Source organism: Chaetodon trifascialis, chromosome 4 (genome assembly GCF_039877785.1).
Source record: "Chaetodon trifascialis isolate fChaTrf1 chromosome 4, fChaTrf1.hap1, whole genome shotgun sequence".
NCBI classification, from domain to species: domain Eukaryota; kingdom Metazoa; phylum Chordata; class Actinopteri; order Chaetodontiformes; family Chaetodontidae; genus Chaetodon; species Chaetodon trifascialis.
In genome coordinates, this window is record NC_092059.1 from 29,873,638 (window position 1) to 29,898,167 (window position 24,530).

The window sequence follows — 24,530 nt, forward strand, 5'->3', positions numbered from 1 at the left end:
AAGAAAGCTAAAAACTTCTCTCTACACTTTAGCTTTTCACTAGCTATGACTTCCCGATACAGGTCTGAAACTTTTGTTCTTTGCCTCATACTTACACACTGCTGCATTTTTTTTTTAAATGTTGTATTTTGCTTGATTTATGCATTCTGTCATCTATTTCACCTGTATTGTATTATGATTTGATGCTTTATCCTTATTTATATATTTTTACCTTTATACTACTCTAAGTGAATAAAGATTTGTTAATACGCTGGTCTCTGGGAAATACTGGGCTGTGGCCTACAGGCACTTCAGACCCACAGTGAGACCACATCCATGAGAAGACTGAGGTGGCTTTGAAATGTCTGCCTTGGTGTAATCAAGACCTGTGGTGAATCAGTATCTGTAGAGAAGGAATTCTGTTGTGTCTGAGAACCACAGAAAGAGAGAGAAATACCAGATGAAGAGCTCTTTTAGAGCTTTGTCCTCATAGACTTCTTCACATTTTTATCCTCATTCTACTCTATTTTTACTTAATGTTTTATCGTGTGGTTTAATGCATTGTTTTTATTTCTATCTTATCCTGATCTCCATCTTATTTTCCATTGATTTTTTTTATGTTTTTATGTCCATTGTGTTTTTTCTCTGTAAAGCACTCACGTGGTACATATGATTTATTTTTTATTAAGACTTTGAGCTGCGATTTCTGTATGAAAGATGCTATATACACATAATCAAAAACAGTGTTGGTATTGTCCAATGCAATCAAGGATGGTCTTTAAATGTGTGGGATTGTTGACTGTCTAACAAACAGGCCATTTTCTGATGTACCAGTTTGCAGTCATTGATAATGTTGTCCTCCGTGGGACAACAAGTCTGATGGTCGGTCAAATATCAGCCTCAGCCTCACCAGTCAACTATCAAGTAAAGCTCAAGTAAGTCTATCTCAAATTTGTAATCAAGTACTTGAATTAATACACTTAGTTACAATCGACCACTACATTTGGGTAATATTTAAGTTCCCAAATCACCTTTCTTTTGTAATGTGGAGGCCACCAGTGTACGGCTTTCACAAGGCGGAAGGCTTTTACCCCTGAAAACCATTCGGCGTTTGGGTGAAACGTCGCAATTTTAAGCTCGGTTTCATTTCGAACCTTTTCCCCACAGTCCCTGAACACAGCACGAGAGCATGAGACGCCCTAAAATTTTGGTATTTGACTCAGGGGCGGCGCCTTACGTCTTGCGTCACACACAGCGTGGTCAGCTTCATGCGCGTTCTCGTCGGGTCGTGTCTGCTAACTTCATGTTTTTTTTAGGGTCTGTTTTGTTCTGTGTCCAGTCCAAACGATCTTACAAAGCAGACCATCATTCTCCATGTACATACTTATGATAGGCAAACATAAAACGTATTTTCTGTATGCTTTCATACTTCCATACAGGCACCAATTATTTACATCTCATATTGTATGCTACTCATACTAACATCAAGTGTAGATTTAGCAAGCCTTATAAAAGTAGGCCTTATGTCGCTCAGTCTGACTTCTTTTTGTTCTGCACTCTTACAGGTGTGTACGCAGGTTTTCGTATGAACCAGCCTAAATTAAAATTGGTGTAAACACACACCACTTTCCAGACTTCAGCTGGCTCAAGCGTTCACTCCTACATCCTGCAGAATCACGTATCCGGGTGAAGTACCAAGCTTTGGTAGACCCGTTTCTCGCCTCCGCCCTTCTCCGATCTTCGTCCGATGCACCCACCATCCGAGCGTTTCCGAAGAGTAACTCGTGGTCTCATTTCATTGGCGAGACCGTCGTCCAATGAGCCGCGGCCATCTGTGCACAGCTCGTCGCTGTTGAAATTCACAGGTTACGTTTCCTCTAGCTCTTTTCTTATTACCTCTCTGGTACCGGATAGAAGCGGCCAACATGAAGCTTCCAGCGGCAGTTCTTGCAGTTTTAGCATCGATGGCTGTCACTGTCGACGCCACCGCCTACTTCAAGGAACAGTTTCTGGATGGAGGTGCAGTAACGTTCCAGTCCAGTCCGTGTCTTCTTGTCCTGTGTATGAATGATTGTGTGGTCAGAGTGGCAGGCTTCAACAGAATCGTTTAGGAGTTTCTCTTCAATATCTGACTTTTTAAAGAAAATGTGTCCCTTAAAATAACCTTGCTGCATTCATTTAACCCAGTTTAATAGATTATGTCTGTTCGTCAAATGAGAGATATTTACTAAAAAACAGCTAATGAAGCCTACCATAATATACCAGTTAAATATCTAAAATATTTATTTTTTTAATGTAGTTGTCTGAATTTAGTCAAGCATTAGGAATACAAACAATTAGTTGGTGTACATCCTGGTATGAGTCCAAGTATTCTTTCACTTTTGATTTTGCGCTGAGCACCAGAGACCCGCAGAGCTGCTAACGTTCACTGACTGTCGTCCGAGTGCGAGGCAGCTAGAATAAAAGCGGAACTCAAAAAGCCCCTAGCCCTGTTAACTGTTGGCTTCAAATGTGAGTAATCAAACGTTGTCTCAAACGTTCTGCTCTTATCATGAAGTCCATTAGTCAGTAAAAGCAGTGCAGCAAGTTGAAGTATGTGTCTGAATAAACAGAGTAGTAAGTGTATAATGTAGTTTGGTAATATATGAACTAACAGGAAAGGAAAGGCAGGGAGTCAGTAACCAGCTGCGTGGGTCTGCTGTGTTTCAGATGGATGGAAGAGCCGATGGGTTGAGTCACAGCACAAGTCAGACTACGGCCAGTGGAAAGTGAGTGCTGGGAAGTTCTACGGGGATGCTGAGGCTGATAAAGGTATTTCTTATATATTCTGTCACAGAGATAATTGATGCAAATGGATGTGTCTGAAATTGGTGTCCTTGCATATCCCAAATACTTGCGGATGCAAATGTAAAAGAGGTTAGTGTGTATGATCTGCTCTCAGTACAGCCACTGCATAGACAACAGACTGGCCTGTCCAGTATGTGCTGCAGTAACCAGGGCAAAAAATCATCACTGGCTTCCCATTAACACCCACAGCTCTTAATTTACTGGGCACACTGGCCCCAGGTTTACTCTGTGGTCATTTGATTAAACACTAATTTAATAATATTGAACATGAAGCTGGAATTGAATTTTCGACATAAGCCCCTCTTAAGGACACAATCTGAAGATTCCACATTTTCTGCTCATCTGCACTTATACCAGGTATCCAGACCAGCCAGGATGCCCGCTTTTATGCCCTGTCAGCCCGCTTTGAGCCCTTTAGCAATGAGGGGAAGCCCCTGGTCATCCAGTTCACTGTCAAGCACGAACAGAAGATTGACTGTGGAGGCGGCTACGTCAAGATCTTCCCCTCTGACCTCGACCAAAGCAACATGCATGGAGACTCACAGTATTACATCATGTTTGGTGAGTCATGTTTGTCTTGTAGAGGTGCTGAGGCCTGACTACAGAACACAAATGTATGAGGAGAGAGAAACTGGGATGGAAGGACGCTCCATACATTTTCCTGACAAGTCATTTTTACATTCAGCTATTTCAAACGTAGTCATTTCTGAGGTTCCTCTGTAATTTTTACTAGATGAAATGAAACAGCTTAATTTGACATGTGTCTCCAGGGCCTGACATCTGTGGATACAGCACAAAGAAGGTTCACGTGATCCTCAACTACAAGGGCCAGAACCACCTCATCAAGAAAGACATCAAATGCAAGGTAGTGACTGCTTGAAGCCTGTCCAATCATTTTTGAAGATGAATTTGAAGATCCTTGCTCACTCTAAATATCCTCTTTTCCCTCTCTCCAGGATGACGAGCTGACCCACATGTACACGCTGATTCTGAATCCAGATCAGACATACGAGGTGAGGATCAACAATGAGAAGGTGGAGTCTGGCTCCCTAGAGGATGACTGGGATATGCTGCCCCCAAAGAAGATCAAGGACCCAGAGGCCAAGAAACCAAGCGACTGGGACGACAGGGCCAAGATCGACGATCCCAAAGACACCAAGCCTGAGGTAGGAGACCAGTTCACTTCACACATCAGCTGTGGCTTTTCATTTTAATTGTATTTGCAGTATATAATACATGAAACTCTTGGAACTCTTGAAACATTCTAACTGCCCCACCAATACTCCATTGTACCTTTAGTGTTAACGCTGCTGAGATAACATCACCTGACTAAATGTGTGCTACAATACACTCTGGACCAGTTCCAAGATGTAGGTTTACCAACATGTTTGGTTATCTTATCTAAGAAAAAGACATGGAACTCCCTGAAATCCCAAATCTAGGCTAACATGCTGTTATTGAACGTCCTTCTGTTTATTTAGTTTTGAACGCAGTTCAGGGATTGATTTGTTCATATGGAATCAAGTTATGTTGAATAACTGTGCACTTGTATTTTTAAATAATCATCCAACCGAGTGTTCATTTGACTGGCAGTCAAAGTGCTTATGAAGTGATGACAGTTTCATGAGGTTAGTGTGCTGCTAATCCTCCCAGCATGCACCAGGGCAGTAGAGTTATAGACTTATGTCTTGTTTTATGTGTGATCTATATTGTTACTGGTGTCATTTTGTTCTACGTTGTGATCCATTATATTTCCACTGTTCCTGTGTTTTGGTCATTGTTAAACACAAGATATAACCAGTAAACATGGTCAGATGTCGAGTGATGCTTGATTAGTGAGGTTCTCCCCAATGGATGTGTAGGAATGAAATCCCATATGCTCTGGCTCCATTTGTCTTTTGACAGTCAGTATTTTTGCTAACAGTATCTTAAGCTACATTTTGTTTTGTTTGATTTTAGTGTACACACTTTTATGTTGTTGTATATTACATGTATCATAAGTATGGGTAACTCCTCATTATCAAAATATAATTGGGATAATTATACTAACACATCACAACACTAAGTTCCATGCTGTCATCATAAACCCAAGGAAGCAATCCATTTGTTATTTGTCAGGTTCACCCTAAAACATCTTGGTCATGATCTAACTAACTGTCAGCTGCACGTTTGCAGGTTTTGTCTTCTGGATTTGTTGCTCTGACAACAGTTTTCAGATGAATTGTAATTCAGACTCATGTCAAGTCACCAACCTTCTAATCTGGATAATTTTGTTATGCATGTGTGAAGAACGGGGCCGGGCAACTCAGTAATCCAGATTCAGCAAATAGGCCCCTGGTTTCTTTTCAGACTCAGCCAACATTTTTCATTGGCACTTTGTGAAAGGTAATTGACATATAAACCAAATGCTGGACAGAAAATTATATTACTAAAGTCTGCATAAGAACCATTACTCATAAGGCATAACAGCGTATTAAGACTGATGTTTCTGAGCAGACAGCTTTTTGTTAGACAGCAGGAAGTATTGTGCTAGAAATTGTGCTAGAAATCTGAGGAACACTTTCAAAACTGAGTTGCTGTATAAGATTTCATACTGGAGAGGTCACCTGACCATAACGTCTGGATTAATGGTAATTTATGAACATAGTTTGCATTCAGTTTTGGTGGGCACTGTGTCCTTGAAGGTACAGACGTCATGATTGGAGGAAAAACTGCATGAATACTCCTTCACCAACTCCACGTACAGCAACCATGATCAGCACTCAGCACACAGCATATGATTGACTGATTGGCTTAAAGGTGTGTGAAATAAGAATAGAATAAAATAGAAGCTATGCAGGAGTAGTTAGACTCAAAACTACAAAATTACAGGCAACAGAAGTATACGTATAGTACCCACACCTGGTGTTGCACTTGAACTAATAGTGTATAGTGTAGTATAATATAGTACAAGATATAATTGTAAAACATAATGAACAAAAACAGCACAGCAGAGTAGCTCAGAATAAGGTATATTCTAAACTTTAGTGTGAGCATAGTATAGCATAATATCCAGTGAACTGAATAATACTACTACTACTACTACTACTACTACTACTACTACTAATAATAATAATAATAATAATAATAATAATGCTAACAGGTTGGTGGACAACTGTCTGGTCAGCGTGATGACAGCTTGTGGTCTCCAGTGGGGGTGTGCCACATCTCATTCACAATAACATCAGTATCATTTTTAATATGAAAAAATGAAATCATATTGTGATAGTGGCAGCACTCAGCCTTGTTGACATAATGATGTCATACTGTTACACACAGCAACAATAAGCATGGCTGAAGCTAAAGTAACACTGGTACCTGCTCCACAGTTGTGGAGTTGGTTCCAAAAAGTGGTGCGAAGTAGTTTGGTCTGACTTGATGTTTGGGCTTCAACTTGACCAAGCTACATGTGATTAAGCTGCATTTTTGCTGCTTTTAGCTTAAGAAAATGTTGCTGTGACAACAGTAGTATATACATTTCAAACCAGGTTTGAAGAACTGATAAATCCAGGCTAGTGTCAAATAATCAGAGGTCAAATCTATCTAGTTTATTTATCTGTGGCTAACGTCACATTCCTGTTTTGTGTGTCATGCTGTAACACTATTTTTGCAATTATATCTTATGTGGTAACTCCAATTCCGGTGTCTTCCAGGACTGGGACAAGTCAGAGACCATCCCTGACCCTGATGCCAAGAAGCCTGACGACTGGGACGAGGACATGGATGGAGAGTGGGAACCTCCTATGATCACCAACCCAGAGTATAAGGTGAGGCTTCAGCAGCTGAGGACATGGGCTGGAGCTTTTCCAGACGAGATGATTGATCACCATGTGAAATCCTTTTACCTGTTATTGTGAGAAGAAATTAATGTATCTTTAAGGCTTGGGTTATGTTTGGGGGGGGGGGGGGGGGGGTGAATTGTGCTGAATTGTGTAATTGGACAAAAAGCAAAATCTAGTCCTAACCCCTCTTGTGTTGTGTTTGCAGGGTGAGTGGAAACCCAAGCAGATTGACAACCCTGACTACAAGGGGTCCTGGGTCCACCCTGAGATTGACAACCCAGAGTACACTCATGATACCACAATGTACAAGTTTGATAATGTTGGAGTGCTGGGCCTGGATCTGTGGCAGGTAAGAATCACTGCTCTAACAACAGCTGAGAGCTCTAACAACAGGAATTACTGCCTAAGTGTGCCTGCAGAGTTGTTGGATACTGTGTGGTAAAAATGAATGATTTGGTGGAGTTGAAACTTCTATCTTGAGTAAATAATAACAGTGTGCTTGGTGTCTTTGTTTAGGTTAAATCTGGCACCATCTTTGACAACTTCCTGATCACTGATGATGTCAAAGAAGCAGAGGAGCTTGGGAAGGAAACCTGGGGGGCTACTAAGGTAGGACATGAATACTGTATGTAGAGACTACTGCACACTGTACTGTCAATTCAAGACTAAACAGAACAATATTTTCATGGCCAGTTCATCCATTGAATACGGTTTTATTAATCAGCTCATGTGTTTAGTTTTTTAAACATCAAAAATGATGACACTCATCATCAAGTATCCAGAGGTTTCAGTCCAAAGTGAAGAAAGGTAACTCATAGTTACACATGACAACGACAAAGGCTTTGATTCCCAGTAGTTACCAGTACAGTTGTAGTTCAGTGAACACGGGAAGTGGGATAATAGCTGGGAAACAGGTCATTGTTTCTCTGCTACTTGGGGTAGACAAGTGTCCCGGCATGGATTTCAAACAGCAATGCAGAGGACAGGCAGACTTACATCTGCTTTCATTTTCATCCCTTTTCAACTTCTCCATTTGGCAAAACACTGCCCACTTGTACATGTGCTGTGGTTTCAGAGATGTGATGGTCTGCCACTGGGCTAAGCAAGGTGTAGTTCACAAACTGGCAGCTGAGTTGATGATTTGTCAAAGACACGTGGTCATCCACCCATGCTGAAGTGTCCTTCCTTTTGGTCTCAGAGGCAAAATTTAAAAATCTGTTGCTGCCAAACTAGTTTCAATTTGCAGTTTCTACCCCACAATTTAACTCCCAAGAACAATATTCAGCATTGTCAACTTCACCACCACAACTTGACTTATTTTGTGCACCAGGAACCAGAGAAGAAGATGAAGGAGGAGCAGGAAGATATGGAGAGGAAACTGAAGGAGCAGGAGGAGGAGAAGAGTAAGAAAGACACTGAAGGTGAGGAGGAGGAGGAGGAGGAAGATGGTGATGAAGAGGATGAGGAGGCAGAGGAAGAAGGCGAGAATGACGAGGACACAGACAAGGATCAAGAAGAAGGCGGCGATGCAAACCAGAAGGACGAGTTGTAGAGGAAATGACCCAGTTGGCTGCTGTGTGCCTCTCTCTACAGGTTCAAACAAATGACAAAAATCAATGAAAGCCCAATGGACTCTGGCCTTTCTTACAGCAGTCTTTTATTCAGGTGTAGGGGTGGGGGAAGGGTGGAAGGTGGGGTGAGGTCAAATTTATTTTTATATTGATTCTCTCATTTTTCTTTCTTTCAAATTAAAGATGAGAGAAGGCTTTACATGCTGTTTTTGTTTTTCTTTGTGTGTGTGTCTGCTTTAGTTGAGAAGTTACTCATTTAATGTGATCTACTGAATGTGGTCTGCCCCATGTTGTGTGTGCATCCTGCAGGTGCTCCCAGAGCCAGTTCATTCTTTTTTATTGTCTTTGTCAGAATGTCCAGTAGGTCGAGGGTCTGTGGTGTCTGGTTCATGCACTTTAATTTACCCTGTGTGATGTAGTACTGTTTGTTTTGTAATTGACCCCCTTCATAATTTATTAAGTCATTACATTTGTTCCATAAAAACATGTCATTTCCTAAAGCTCTGATTTTAGACATATATCCTTCCTCCAACTCTGTTTGTGTGTTAAAGAGAGAAAAACAAAGACAAACTGATTTTTACAATCTTCTTTTTCTCATCGAATGAGTGTCCAACGGGCGTACATTTTTTCAGTTTCAGTGAATAAATTGAAGCTTCTTTCAACAAGCTGACACCTGTTTTGAACGGGGCGTGTCAACGTTGTCAGTTTTATTTCCGTGTGGTGGGAAAGAGGTATTTACTGGGTAATAGAATGGTGGTCTGAACAAACAAACATATGGTGTCTTCCTGTATTTCTGCTGGGGTGGGGCATTTTAACATTTTCAGCATCTGTAACAATATTTTTTCATTACCTGATTTTATAGAATATACTTTATACTATACTACATACTTAATAGAATATACTGTAAAAGGTTTGAACCCTGGAACACTGTTTTACAAAATAATCTCAACTCAAGCTCCATCACTGGCTTTTTCCAAGCTTTCAACAACATCCCATGGCTTCATCAGCAAATTCAAGTTGGCTCAGATGTGCCTCACTTAATCTAAGTATGGGACGTCATTTACATCAGAATACATGTTATTAGGATAGAAGAAGAAGACAACCTTTATTAGTCACATTAACACACAACATGCAGAGTTAGGGAGGGAAACTGCACACGCCATGCTTCTTGTGAAATTCTTCTCCGTATTTGACCCATCCTTGGTCCGTCCTTCCTCTGCGGCGGACCAGGAGCAGTGGGTGCCCGGGGACCCAGTTTCTTTTGTCACCATTGGTCAGGTGGTGATCTTCTTGCATGTTTTTAGTGTTTTTTTGTTTTTGTTTTTTTAAGAAGGAAACCCCAGGTGAACATGCATACTTCACACAGAAAGGCTCCTTTCCTCAAACAGCAGGCACCAAAGGCATGATGGAGGACACGCCCCCGGTGCCCACAGCTGGATTTGAACCGGGACCTTCTAGCTGTGAGGCGTCAGTGTTGCACAGCACAGCAACACAGTGGAAGACTGTAACCCTCTGGTAACTCTGGTATCTCTGTCGAGAGATGGCTTGGATTGGATGTGAATGTCCTCCCTGATCTTTCTCTCTGGCCATCCACTGACTTAAATGTCATGTTTTTTGATTTAACCAAATATGACAAAAGGCACAATGCACCTGTGCTAAAAAAAAAGAACTTGGTTCAGTAAAATTAAAGATGAAAGGCTTTTTGAATGAATAGTTTGACACTTTTCCATACTTGATTCTTTTTGTACATTTTTGTCAGATTTGAAAAAGTATTGAGTTTAGATTTTTTTGAAGTATTTCCTACATTTGTGGTACAATAAAAGAAAAGCATCACATCTTTGGAGTGTGACCAAAGTTACGTATCAAGCCTAGATTTGTTATTCTGGTTCTTCAAGTTGTTTCGGCATCAGAACCACAGAATAAAGAGTATAGTATGAACTGATGCCTTCAGGCAGAAGGTACAGGATACCAAACTGTAAGTTGAACAGGTACAAATTCTCGTTTATCCCACTATCAGTCAAGCTACTTAACAGCAGGAAATGAAGTGGATGTGTTTTAGTGCACTGCTGTGAGAAGAGGGGAATGTGCAATAATGTAGCATAGGCCATTGCTGCTGTGGTTAATTTCTTTATAGGGCATTGTGAAATCATTTCATTTATTTCAGGATATAGTGTAAAAAATTTTGTTTGAATTTATTTATAAAGAGCAGTGTGCAATATGGATTGGGGGTAATGTGTGGATTGTGTGTTGTATGACAATTGTGGTTTGATTGTGTATGTGGGGCATGGATCTGGGTTGGCTGTGTGGCTGTGGCGCCTTGAGTCTCTTGTTTGTCCAAGATGAATTTCTCCCAAGGGAGACAATAAAGATTTATCTTATCTTACCTGCATGTGATATGGTATGAAAATAAGACAAATATATGTAGATGAGAAACTGATGTCCTTTGTTAGACTTCATACATTCACGTGCAGATGCAGAAAGAAGAAGCCTTTAGGCACTATTTTAAGCTTATGCTGTGCTTTCCTCCAGCACCTCTTCCATGCTTGGCTTTGCCACTTAGAACATGTGTATGATAATGCCATCATCCAAGCCAGTGCAGTCATTTTAAGGCCAAGTTCAACTTATTCATCTGCTACAATGGAAATTTGCCAGAACCAACATGGGCCAGGACTGTCAGAAATCTACAATACCATAAGACACATTCACAACTTCAATACTGTTTATCAGCACCTCCATCACTATTGAATTGATTCTGCTTCTAAAAATACAGAATCTGTATAATATTCTCTGGCTCCAGAGAAGCTTTGAAAAGTCTGATATAAATAATACTAACGATGTCATGGTGAAGCCACCTGATCAAACTATTGGTTACATTAAGAAAAATGTAGAAACCTGTGGGGATTTTTTTTGTTTGTTTGTTTCAAATTTGTCATGTGGTTTACTGATCAGGATGATCTGTACATTTGCTCATATTGTAAAATCAATAACATTTTGAATCATTAAAAAAAGAAACCTGTGGAACTTCACTCATACAGGCGACTAAATCAAAAGTCAGGATATTCCTGACTACAGATACCTCTTCTGCCTTAATTTTTACCTGTTTCAAAAATCTATCTATGGTGAGTCCCCCAACTTGGAACAAATTCAGTACTGGAGAACCCCTTTGATAGACAGGGGTTGTGATCCCTTGTTGTCTACTTTTGACCCCCTTGTTGCAGGTTGAATACTTCTACAGGAAATGGCAGTGACCACTTCAACAAATGAGTGATTGTTACCTCTCAGACTATTGTTTCATTTTTTATGTTGTATATGGTATTTTTTTTTTTTTTTTTTAGCTTTTCTCAAGACTGATCCTAAGTTAAACTATTATGAATAAGCCTAAACGATGATTACGTCGTTTAATTGGCAAATGTATCTGCGGTCTCCATGTCGGGTTATTTCCGACAGCACTTGAAGGCAGCAGCATGTAGTGCCTCTCCACCAGCAGTAGATGGCGTCCCTGCCCAGCCCGCTCCGTAGCACTGAGACAGCTGAGTCACACATACATTTAGACCCAGATAAGTAGATACTGTGCGAAAAAGAGCGGCTTCGGTCAAGAAATTGCCGCGAATACACTGATTTTTGACCACACCTGCCTCTGACACCGCGTCGAAAGATGCTGACGATAACACTGAAGACCCTCCAACAGCAGACGTTTAAGATAGCAATAGACCCAGAATTAACGGTGAGTAGAAGTTAACGAGGCTAAAGTAAACACGGTCAGGCCGGGAGGGCTGGTATATGGACTGTAGCATAAGGGAATCTTAGTTAATGTTAGACGTAAACGAGATAGGTAAGTTATTTTGCTTATTGAAAAAGCAGCGTTCCGTTTATATGACAAACAGGGTCAGACAAGTTAGCAATTGTGAAGGATCGAACAGTAACAGAGTTCATGTGAGGTAACGTAGCTAGAGTTAGCTCGTCTAAGACCGGAATTGGGCATGTTTCCCTTCAAGATAAAAGCATGACATTTTAAATTCAATTACAAGCTTTTCAAATACCACCTGTGGAAAGAACTTTGCAACCAAAGTGATCTTTCCATTTGCCATATAATACAATAACTATATATAGTCCGTATTCCACTGGCTGTTTTGGCTTTGCCTCTTGAGATTCGTCTGGGCGTTCAGCGACATCTGAGCGGATTGGAAGATTTATATTGAAAACACCAACCGGAAATGTTTTGTGTACATTCTTTTAAGCTCATAGTGTTTGTTGTGCTTTGGTGTCTCACCATGAATGACGGTGCAATATTTTAAACTTCCTATCTGCTGATGTAGTAATGGGAAGACCGATTAAAGGAAATGAGAGAATATTTGTTTTAGAAAAGTAAAAAAGTATTTTAGAGTTTTCTTCTCATATAGTTAGTAACGCTAACATGGACTAGTTTATGTTTGGTGTACTGAGCTAATGTTTCCTGTGAAATGTCACGTGAATCATTGGCAGGACACACCAAAGTAAGTACGTTAGCATTAAACTGCCACAAGTAATTGCAATTATATTTTTATTAATTAAATCTGAAAATATTGTTTTGCTGGCAGCTCTAGGGTCATGATCACAAACTTCTGGTCAAACATCCACATATACACAGTATCACACTCATCCCTTTACACTCTGGTTACTACGTTGTAAACTGGGTTTTGTTGCACTGGTACTTACTCCATGCAGTGACAATAAAGTTGAATCTCACCTGATCTAACCTAATCCAAAGCACAAGTGCACACAATTAAACTGCTTAAAATGTTGTGCGTTTTCTGCCATTCATACTCAATTACAAATAACAAAGGAAACAATGCAAACAAATGACAAAAAAATTACACAAATAATAATAAAAGCCTTAGTCTAAATGCGTCAGACAGCTTATAACAAATGGACATGCAAAAATCAGTCTTCACAACACAGATAATACGAAGGGTGCATAAGGCATTATAATTACCCAGAGAGTTTATATTAGTCTTTACTGTTTTCACTGTTTTCTCTAACAGTGCTATTAATGCATTCATTTATTCATTCATTCATTCATTCATTCATTATTTTTCCAATTACAGAATGTCAACATCAGACAGGTGTAGTCAGCTTGAGGCAGAAACCTTGCCATACAAACTGCAGATCTGGCTTAACACAGGTTTTGGTCATCAGCCTTTGAGCAGTAACACATCCCCACAACACATGATGATAACATGTATGACATGTCCCCCAACAGCTGTGAGGCCTTATGCTGACCCTCTGGAATCTTCGGTGACACAGTGCAACATTCAGAGTTGTTTCAGTTTTGTTAACTCTCTCAGTAATATCAATGTTGCATCTGTCAATGTTTGTCAGGTGCAAGCCCTGAAGGAGAAAATAGAGGAGGACAGAGGAAAAGATGCATTTCCTGCTGCAGGACAAAAACTCATCTATGCAGGTGAGCCAGAGGCTGATTTTGACTGAAATATCTTATTTAGTGATACCAATACTCCAGCATATGCCTGGTTTCTTAAATTGCCTGCGAAATGATATACGGGGACAACTCAACTTACAGTGTTTCTGTCAACTCACCTTTTATAATCGTTGCTTGAGGTATACATTTAATTGCAACCATAGCATCAGTACTTAGAATTCACACCAGGAAACAAACCTTACCATGGATTTAAATGGCAACAAACACAATCAAGAAATTGATGTTTATTGAAACAGTTTTGCAGCTGTTTTTCTTTTTATAAGTGGCCAAGAAGAAAAAATGGACTCCCAGGTGTCCACATGTAGGAAAGGACGGACACCATTTTGCCACTCGTGACCCCCACATCAATTATTTTCTTATCTTAGAACACCTTGTGTTTCATTGCGTATTGCTTACAGTGGTGCACCCCCACCCGAAACTTCAGTGGACAGCAGAATGTGTCACGTCTGTTATCAAGGTGATTGTCTGTTACAGCACTTGCCATAGTCAATGCACCACTTACAGTTCAAGTTGTATCCGCATAAATGAAAATTAATACACTATAACATCTTCAGAGGCCAAACTAAAGAAGTGTGTAAAAAGTAAAGTAGTAGAAGTTGCTACGTAGGATAATTTCTCATCCAGTGTGTTCCTTCCATATGTCAACTGCTGCTGTTATGTCTGTTATGTTTGATTGTGTTCCGTATCTTGCCATGTCGTGGACTGTCCAAGCTTTTATTCCAAAATGATACCATAAATCTCATTTTCCTTTGCTGTTTCTGCTTGAATATCACAGGCAAAATCTTAAATGATGACACTCTGCTGAAAGAATACAAAATCGATGAGAAAAACTTTGTGGTGGTCATGGTTACTAAGGTTAGTATCACTTCAGATGATTTTTTTTTTTAGATAGAGTTGTATCATACTTTTGTCACTCCCACCCTTGAGACCACTTTCCTTAAAAGGTAAATGGTAATTTTGTGTTGTGAATGATGAATGTAAGATGTGGAAAATGGTGAAAAATGGCTCTATTTTCCTCATATCATGACTGTTTTAATTAAATTGGCTTTAAATTTCTGAAATTACTTATATATTATTTTATTGCTCCATATGTCTTTTGTTTTGTTTTTTCAATTCACATACATGTTCATCACCTCCATTTTAATCAGTTATTTTTAGTTACTTCGACCATTCATACAAATACTATTTTGTTCTCGAATTTTATTTCCATTCGCTTGTATTTTTCTGTTTGTGCTTGCTGTTAAGCTTACGTCAGTGGTAGTCAACACTTGGCCAATAGAAGTTTTACATTGAAAGCCTTCCAGCAGAATCCTTTTTCTTGTTGCCTTCTAATTTCAAACACTTGCAGGATGTGTAGTTTCTATGACGGTATCTCAACGAAAAGAAGAAAGAAAAGTAGAAATGTCATATATAATATAATGTCAAACCAAGCCATTTGTTATGACTTGTTCATTTAGCCCCATTTTCTGTCTCCTCCAGGAGAGCTTTGATCTTTTTAAATGTAGATATCAGTCTTTGTTATGGTGTGTGGTCAGAGCTGGCCTAATGGTCCTTAGTCTTTGGCGTTTGGAAAGCACCACAGCATGAACCGTATCAAGGGTTCTTCATTAAGAATAACCTACAGTTGAGTATTTAGTAGAGAAAGTGTAATCCCAAAATCCATCTGCTGCTTCAGAACCATGGACAGTGCCATGGATTTCTCATACACAGCACAGTTAGGCTACTGATATTTCCAAGTCATGGTCAGCCATAGATTCTAACTTGCACAAACCTAAGTCTGATACAGGATCAATGAGTGAGTCGGACTAGACTATCATAATCAACTAAACAACCCTGCTGCCCATGCTCGCTCTCTGACTGTGAGATGGAGAGGTGGGGGATGACAGGTTAACCCTTTCTTGTTTTGCCAGATGTGTCCTGAGCTCGATGTTGGCTTTACTTCATTTAAGTTAACAAATACTTGCAGACAGAATTTTAAGCAAAATACTTCAGGGATGAGAAATATTACTCATTGTCCGCCAGGGGCTCAGCAAAAGAGTCATGTTATTATCTGTGGGACCCCACTCTCATGTGTCCATGTCTCTACTCTCCACTCCTGTCAACGTGACAACCTGTGACCAAGACAGTAAGACATGGAAATGTACATTGTACTGAATATACCATTTGAGACCTCATAGTACAGGTAATTCTAACCTCCTCAGTGTTTTTTACCCAGCCTTCACAAGCAACTAGCCTTTATTTGTTCAGCCATTATTTGACAGCTTTTAGTTGAGTTACGCTACTATTGATATGGAAATGTAACTTTGGAGCATATACTAAACAGCCTGGTCTAGTTGAGTGAAATGAATATAACAATGCTGCTTCCTGTTATGTTATCCTACCCACACAACTAATGATCAATTTTCAAATGTCTTTCTAGCCTAAAGCAGCCCCTCCTCCACAAGCAGCACCTCAGCCAACCCCCCAATCAGCTGCAACTCCAGAGCCACCCTCAGACTCAGGCCCAGCTCCGGCCTCTGGTCCAACACAAGTGCCCTTCACACCGACACATACAGTATCTGCACCCACACCTGTCCCACAGTCAGTGCCTCTCTCTGAATCCCCCCCCCCCGTCCCAGAAAACACCACACCGTCTGTCAAAGGAACAGCAGCTCTGGACTCAAACCCAGGCCCAGACCCAGCTCCAGCCTCAGGTTTAGATGCTGCTTTAGCCTCTGCTCCAGCTCCTGCTGCTGAAGCTGTTCGGACAGCCCTGACCTCAGTCCCTGCAGCCCCTGAACACTGCCCCACTTCTACTGCCCAGACAGAAGAGAGGCCAAGGGAAGACCTTGAGAATCAACCATCTGCAGCTGTGCCAGTCCAGTTCCCTGCTTCCAGGTTGGAGAAAACCTATGTACACTGAGAGTTTAATTCATCATCTGGTTGTCCAAGAACCCTGGTAAAAATGTCCTAACTGAGTTAAAAAATGTGGTTCAGTTAGGTGAGCTGATGTGATAATAGAGAATGTGGTTGAGATGGTTAATTTCCTCTGAAGAAGTTCTTAAGACATGAAAACACTGCTGTTGCTTTCTGTTTACTTCTACAGAGAATCAGGATTATTATGAGCCTTTAATAGAAAGCATGTTGCTCAGCAGTAATTTAAAAATGCTGCTGTACCTTCATTATAAAACGCTGTAACCAAGAGTTTTGTTAAGGTCCTGTCCCCTTACAGCAAGAAATCTGAGTTACTTTTCAGTGTATCATTCTTAGCCATGCTGGAGGCATGGCCGGAGGGATGGCAGCGTCGGTCTGCCAACTGGTCCTCCACATTGGTCAAAACTGAAATGTTTCAACAAGTCTTTGAAGAATTACAACTATATTAATGCTACATTCCACTGAGAATTAATTGTAATAACTCTGTCCATCCCCTATCTTTTACTCAGGCTCTGCCATGAGGTCAGCATTTGAATTTGTCCAGCACTTTGTTTTATGACCAAATACCTACAAAGCTAATGATCCCATCAGCCTCAGCTGCACTTTCTGTTTATTTCTACTATGCTAAAATGCTATATTAAGATGGTGAACATGGTAAACATTATACCTGCTAAACATCAGTATGATAGCATTTTTGCTATGAGAATGTTAGCATTTTGACATTGGCATTTATCTCAAAACAGCACCAGTTTAGAATGTCAACTCACTTGATCCGGTTTCTTTTTTGACTTCTCTCAAAGCCTCGTTGATGAACTGGGTCTCCTTGAAGAAGCAGCGTCAATACTGGGTAATATATCTGTGATATTTCCTCCCTCTGTCATACATGAAAAAATACCACTGTACTGGTTATTGTACTTTGCTTTAATCCGCAGAGCCTAGTTAAATAGATTTTGCATCAAAAATGGCACCCCTTGTTCTCGGTGTGATAACAGCCATACCAGAACACACAGAAATTACACACACACTGCTGGAAGTACAACTTACACTTTCAAGTGATGGAAGCTTTCTCCTCAATATGCTTCAAATCAAGTAGTTTGTTTGACGTGTTGTTTAACAATGTCTGAAGATAAAGTATGGCCACACTGGATGAAAAGGTTATAACAGACTCCCCCCCACGACACCGCACTGACTCTGATCTCTCTCCAACAACTCTGTCCTTTCTGTGTCCTATCAATCTCAATTCAACACTATGAATTGTCCAAATGAGGATAATAGAGCACATTCGGACAGTCCCTCTTAAAAGACATTGATGGTATGGCACTCAGTTGATCTTGCTTTGTATTGTTCTCAGGGTCTAAGATGCTTTCATGTAATTGTCAGATGCAGTGGACCCAATGTGTCCATTTGAAGTATGCTGAGGCTTTAAATGTCCTCAATGGACATTGGAGATGTCCTGGAACTTGTTATTATATAAATTATGCAGGGCATTTGCATGTGCTTCAGGGCAGGAGATTAAGGAAACTTGATTTCCCCAGTTACACTGCTGTTGCAGAACACGGAGTTCTTGCCCATGTATACATGTTTCAAACTGATATATCTGAATATTATTCAGATGTTTTTCGTTAGTATCAAAATAACCGAGGTGATTGTTGTCTGTACAGCCATTATTAGAGGAACTGCTAGCAGGTACAAATTCAGCAAAATTTGAAGAGATATGGGCTGAAACAATTAGGTGTTGGTGAACCCCACAGTGAACTCACTGTTCCCCAAAACTTAATGGGGAATGTAGTGCCCATAATGTAGAAGAAATTCGTAACAAATTCAAATCAGGAAAAGCAGTTTTTGTTTTATGCATTTTGTGACAGTGCATTTTAATTTTCCCATTAGCATGGTTCCCTGGAAATATCCAATAACCAATAACTCATTCATGTACATATTTATTGTATTGAAATCATATGTAATATCACTTGCATACCAATTGATGACAGATCTAAATACTCAAACTTATATAAGTTTGAGTATTTCTAAAAGTATATTCTAAAAGTAATATGTACTGTGTCTGAGACATCAACCTCCTCTCTCTCTCCTGTTGTTTCCACAGTGACGGGTCCAGCATATGAGAACCTGGTGTCAGAGATTATGTCTATGGGTTATGAGCGGGAGCAGGTAGTCGCAGCACTCAGAGCCAGTTATAACAACCCAGACCGAGCAGTGGAATATCTGCTCATGGTGAGGATTTAACCTGCCTGTGTGCTTAATTCTGAGCCCTGTCTGCCACTGTGTTCTAGAGAGTGTTGTAAATATTTATGGGCTGCAGGGTATTCCAGCAGAGGCCAGTGACCTTCCACCTCAGGAGCCAGTCAGACACAGTGGTCCATCCAACCCCATTACCCCTACCACACAACAACCACGGCAGCCCCCAGCAGCCTCAAACAGTAAGAGCACACCTTTAGTGCTTTTATTTATGCTAATATATCCGATACTTGCTTAGGCTCATTGTGAGGTTGTTTTATTGCTCACCACCACAGGTTTCTCATGAACTTAAAAACCAGATCCACCAAAGGAACTGTGGTGCTTAATGTAATTATTTATAATTTAATTCCTCAGCCACAGTGGACCCCAAAAATTCCCTGCTCTGGACGAAACTTGCACATGGCCCAGGAGTTGTCAGGGTGGAGTTTGCAGTGCTGAATGTGGCTCACTGCTGCAACTAGTATAATCCTCGTTCCAGAAAAGCTGGGACACAAGTGTTCCTAAGCTCACGTAGGAATATTCTTTATACAATTGTGTTCACACAGTGGTGAACCTCATTCCATCCTTGCTCTGAATGACTCAGTCTTTTGAGGATGCCCTTTTCATACCCAATCATGATACTATCATGATAAGCATTTATTTACAGGACTCAATGAAGCTGAAGAGGTAAAACATTGAATGTTTTGTCTTTGTACTGTTTTCAGTTGAGTATATGTTAAAAAGGATGAGCAAATTAGCACATTGTGTTTTATCTGTATTTTACAGAGTGTCCCAACCTTTTTGTGAACAGCATTCTTTGTAACTTGTGTCACTTTTAGAACAAGGGATAGACATGTAATCTGATGAAATAATCCTAACCCAAGGCTCCTTTACTAACTTCTTCCTGGAGCTTTCAACCACATATCATAGTCTTCAGCATATGGAGTTTACTCAGTTGTCATCAGATAACAACTGAACAGCAAAGAACAACACAACTCTGTTGGTTCTTCAGATGCGGTGGAAACACCAACACCTATGACTCCTATATGGTCAAAAATGGACATTATACTCATTCATTTAGGATGAAAAGGTGAGAGTACAGTAATGGTTGAAAGATATACGCTTTTCTTGGAATAACAGAAGTCACACAGAAAGCCCAATTTTTAATTACAATTAAAGATTAAATTGGCAATGCTGTTTTTGTTACTGCTGTTACATTTGCTGTTAACTTCCCACCCTAAAAAGAAACATCTTTTATAAAAGTTTGAAGAGGAGGAAGAAAAAATGACACAGAGACAACACTGTGTGTAATTGGAAGTTAAGCACGTTCCTTGTGGGGACTGTTGGCTCTGCCCATTGGCTCTTAGACCTTAGGGGTTGCCGAGTGAGGTCTGCATTTCCCCATTGTTGCAACTTAGTGAGCAGGATCACTTCCTGGCAGTTCTGGATTGTTATTTGATTTTAGCTTCAAATTAATGAAGTACCTTGAGGCATAAATTTCACTATCTGGAAACAGACCATCTGGTTATTTTGTCTATAAACTGTCTCCCTGATAATGTACTTTTATCACACCAAACAACATCAACAGCAGTAATCAGCCTGTCCCCTCCCCAGCAGGGCCAGTGTCTGGCAGCCAGCCTGCCTCTGCTGGTGGAGGTTCTCCCTCTACAGGGAACCCTCTGGAGTTCCTGAGGAACCAGCCTCAGTTCCAGCAGATGAGGCAGATAATCCAGCAGAATCCAGCTCTCCTACCAGCTCTGCTGCAGCAGCTTGGGAGAGACAACCCGCAGCTGCTGCAGGTACCACACCAGCATGCTCACCACACTACAGCAGGTCTATGTCACAAATTAGTTTTAGTTTGTATGTTTTTCTGTTCTTAAGATATTAAAACAAACTGTTAACGCAGCAGTAAGAACAGGAGGTCTGTGAGTCTGTGAAACATTTTTAAAAAGACATTGAAAGACTGAAAGGGCATTTTGATCACTTTTTGGTGTTTTCTTGTTAACGCTTGCTTGAATGAGAGATACAGTAAATATAGCATATGGAACCCATGTGCCACATAAACAATTTTTAACACAATGTGTTCACAGATGTTGAGCATTAGAAAGATACTGTATTTGAATGTAATCCCTCACTGTGAAAGTGGAAGAAATTTGAATCTGCTTGAAAATACACTTATGAAAGCATCAATACTCAATAAGAATGTGATATTCTACATAATATATCTATTTAATGCAGATACATAGCAACTAAGTATACATTTAGATAATATTTTTAGATTGTGGGTGATGTAGTTGTTCTACAAAAGTCTGACCAAATACATTAGACGAAGTCATGTTTACCATGTCTGCTGTATACTGTTTAAATGGGTAGTTGACCTATAATTGTAATTATTTCTTCTGTCATTTTTGGGTACCTGTATATTAGCTGCATGGAAGTATTCATATTGTTTGTATGTATTACTTACAGCAAATCACGCAGCACCAGGAGCGTTTTGTGCAAATGCTTAATGAGCCACGAGGTGGAGACACAGGAGGGGAGGGGGCCGAGGCCCAGGGGTCTCCACACACCAATTACATCCAAGTTACCCCACAGGAGAAGGAGGCCATTGAGAGGGTCAGTTCGCACTGCCTGTACTAAGTCCCACTGAATCGTCTTGTTGTCTGGATAATTGCCCAACTTGCACTATGATCAAAATATTGTAAAAATTGACGTATTAATAGTCAGCCAAAGTACATCAGAGAATGTTTATTTTCTTTTTCAACAAAATGTTGGGTTCACCAAACCATTCTGAGCACCCATTTTTAACATTTCAGCTCTTCAAATTATATCCTATTCCCACAAGCTGCTACAGAATGAGGACGCATTCACTGCAAAATAAAGCTGTAAAACTGTTGCTCATGGCTCAACAAAATCCCGATTTATTTTTTCTTATTTATCCATAATGACATTGTATAATAATGTAAAACAAAAATCTAAAAGCTAGAGATTTAAAGGGCTAGAAGCCGCAACGTGATTCAGTCAAGAGGTCCATAGAGCAACACAAGCAATTTAACTAAGCTGACCACTGGGTTAATCTGCTTAAAAAATTATATATCCACATATCCTGTTGTGATGTGTTCACATGTATGTGTACGTGTGTGCCCTCAGCAGGAACTGTCTGAGCCATAGCTGTGCTCTGTGTGTGTAATGCTAATGTATGTGTTGTGTTCCAGTTAAAAGCACTGGGCTTCCCTGAGGGCTTAGTCATCCAGGCTTACTTCGCCTGCGAGAAGAATGAGAATCTGGCTGCTAACTTCTTGCTACAGCAATCATGGGATGATGAGTAAGCAAACATCACCTGACACATCACCGTTCAACAGAGGGATGCAGAATGGATGACACTACTCAACAAGGTCAACTTGGGAGGAACATGGACAGAAGAGGACATTTGTTTTGATGCTATGTGATTGTGGTCTGATGATGGCGATCACAGTGAAGACATGCCGTTCAAAGTTAGCTGTGCTGCCTACTTTACATTCTGCTGTGATGATCATCATAGGAGCTCACACTGAGCTGTGCCTCACTGCTGCTACATCATTACTGCTGCCGCTTGTGCCGAGTGATGTGCCAAGAAAAGTCATGCCAGAAAATATGCCAACAGTGTGCATCACCTTCACAGGCCATTTCCCACAGGGTGCCTGTAGAGCATATGTTAAACTTTGATCACTGTAACACATACAGTATATTCACCACAGGGGACAGCATCTGTAGTGAATATATACATAACAAAAACACATGTTCAGCAAGTTGGATTTACCTGAAAATGTGATGCAGACTGTTGACTTCAGTGTTTGAGAGCTAACATTGCTTTGTATTAAGATTCAAGTTTGATCATTTCATTTATTCTGCTTCCTTTATCCTTGGAAAAACATCCCAAATACTCAAAATATCTCTGAATGAATCCAAATAGCACAAATGAATTCTTGTGGTGCAGTTTTGGCTTATCATTAACCATGGTTTTACCCATGGAAAATGAAATCTGCAAGGTGGTTGAAATTGTTGCAGGAGTATTTGAAAATGTGCTGCCCATTCCTGCCAGAAAAAATAAAAAAATAGATGAAACGTTTGGAATGACTAAGACATACAATACTCAAAGTCAATATGTTAAGAAAATATCTCAAAATGAAAATAATTTTAGACTAAATTCTTCCTAAAGACAAAAATACAAAACAGCATGTGAATGTCACATAAATTAGTGCTTTGTAAGTCAAAATTTGAACTAATCATTTTGACTTACTATCTCAAAATTTTGTCTCCGTATCTCACAATGTTGACTTTAAAAGGGTTCACAATTTGACTTGGTATTTAATCATTTTTACTTAGTATCTCATTATTTTGACTCACCATGACTATTTTTATTCTGATTATTCCAAACTTTTTTGTTGTTGTTTTTATCTTTTCTAGTGGAAATGGACTTTAAAAAACTGTAGACATTCAAATCTGTGTGCTGTAAGCAGGTCGATTAACTCCACGACCAGAAGTCACAACATATTACACTCCATTTGGAACATACAGTGAATTGCGTGCATTCATAGTATATTATTATTGCTTGTTATCAAGATTATGTGTGCTTTGATATTGTATTTTGTGGGAGAAAAGCAGACACTCAGATTCAGCACTCAGCTTGAAGTGTTTTTATGGTCTTTCACTGTGGAGGGTTCGCTCTCTCATCTTGCAGATGAAGGAATTTGAAGGTTGATTGTGAGGTGCCTCATAGCATGCTTTGTGAGCTAAATATTTGACTTTTTATTTGAAAAAAAAAAAAGTGTTCTTTCTCAGTTTTTCCTTCACTGGAGTGATCAAACACAGTCTACTTCCTATTTTCAGACAATCTCTTTCTGTTCAGTTTGTCTCATGTCACATATTCTATGCATCTTAAAGCTGTAAGAGTTTGAGCCATTGCTCCATCATGCCTTATGGGTTGTTGAAGACTTGAAAACGTTTCATTTTACAAATGTGTTATAGTACAATGTAGTGTTTCACATATTTCAGATGATTGTCCCCAGATTGATGATCATCATTAGTTTTGATTAGTGATAATCAGTTATTGTTTCAAAAGTGGTCTAAAGGGAATTTGAATAAGTGCTAGAAGCCAAAACAAAAACAAAAATCTCTTCAGCTTTTGGCATGTGCTTTGCTTTTTCTTTTACTTCTCTTTATTGTGTTTGAACTGGAAATGATTGGGACTTTTGTATTATATTGTATATGGGGTCTATAAACTTTAGGGGAAAAGGCACTTTACTATGTCAAATGCTGCTGTTTAGCTGTGAGGGGTTGTTGGTTGCATGAAATTGTTATTTATAGCATGGCAGTGGGTGAGGAATGATGAAACCACCAGTGTGGTGTTGCTCTGATCGCAGTTTGTCTGTTGTTTTACCCATTTTGTCCATTTTTTGTTTTCTTTTTGGGTTTCTAAAAATACTTACAACCTGAAAGACACAGTTTAGGGTTTGCTGAGTATTTGTGAAAAAATTTTTGTTTCAGCATTGTGTAAAATAAATGGCTTTTATAATGTGGGTGAGACAAGGTGATGTTTTATGATGAATGAAGTGCAAGAAGGTGAGTGAGGTACACACTGAAAGCATCATATTTACTGAAAGAACGTACATCAGTATGTTATGTATCAGGCCTCCAAACAGTTGACAGCTT

General features: G+C 39.9%; 1 protein-coding gene across 1 annotated transcript; it reads left to right on the forward strand.

Moving 5' to 3' along the window:
* Positions 1-1,815: 1,815 nt before the first annotated feature.
* Positions 1,816-24,395, forward strand: LOC139330751 (uncharacterized). The gene is made up of 19 exons (XM_070961846.1): positions 1,816-1,998; positions 2,689-2,790; positions 3,184-3,387; positions 3,597-3,691; positions 3,783-3,992; positions 6,519-6,632; positions 6,853-6,996; positions 7,164-7,256; positions 7,978-8,195; positions 11,846-11,942; positions 13,577-13,658; positions 14,470-14,549; positions 16,114-16,571; positions 17,408-17,454; positions 18,709-18,836; positions 18,925-19,042; positions 20,454-20,638; positions 21,309-21,455; positions 22,055-24,395. Exons 1-19 carry the CDS (start codon positions 1,905-1,907, stop codon positions 22,166-22,168), a joined length of 2,730 nt encoding a protein of 909 aa, XP_070817947.1. The 5' UTR covers positions 1,816-1,904; the 3' UTR covers positions 22,169-24,395.
* The last annotated feature ends 135 nt before the right edge of the window (positions 24,396-24,530 follow it).

Coding starts and splice junctions, on each gene's coding strand:
- LOC139330751 (XM_070961846.1), top strand. CDS start 1,905: ATGAAGCTTCCAGCGGCAGTTCTTGCAGTTTTAGCATCGATGGCTGTC. Junction 14,550..16,113: donor TGGTGGTCATGGTTACTAAG/GTTAGTATCACT, acceptor ATGTCTTTCTAG/CCTAAAGCAGCCCCTCCTCC. Junction 16,572..17,407: donor GTCCAGTTCCCTGCTTCCAG/GTTGGAGAAAAC, acceptor CTTCTCTCAAAG/CCTCGTTGATGAACTGGGTC.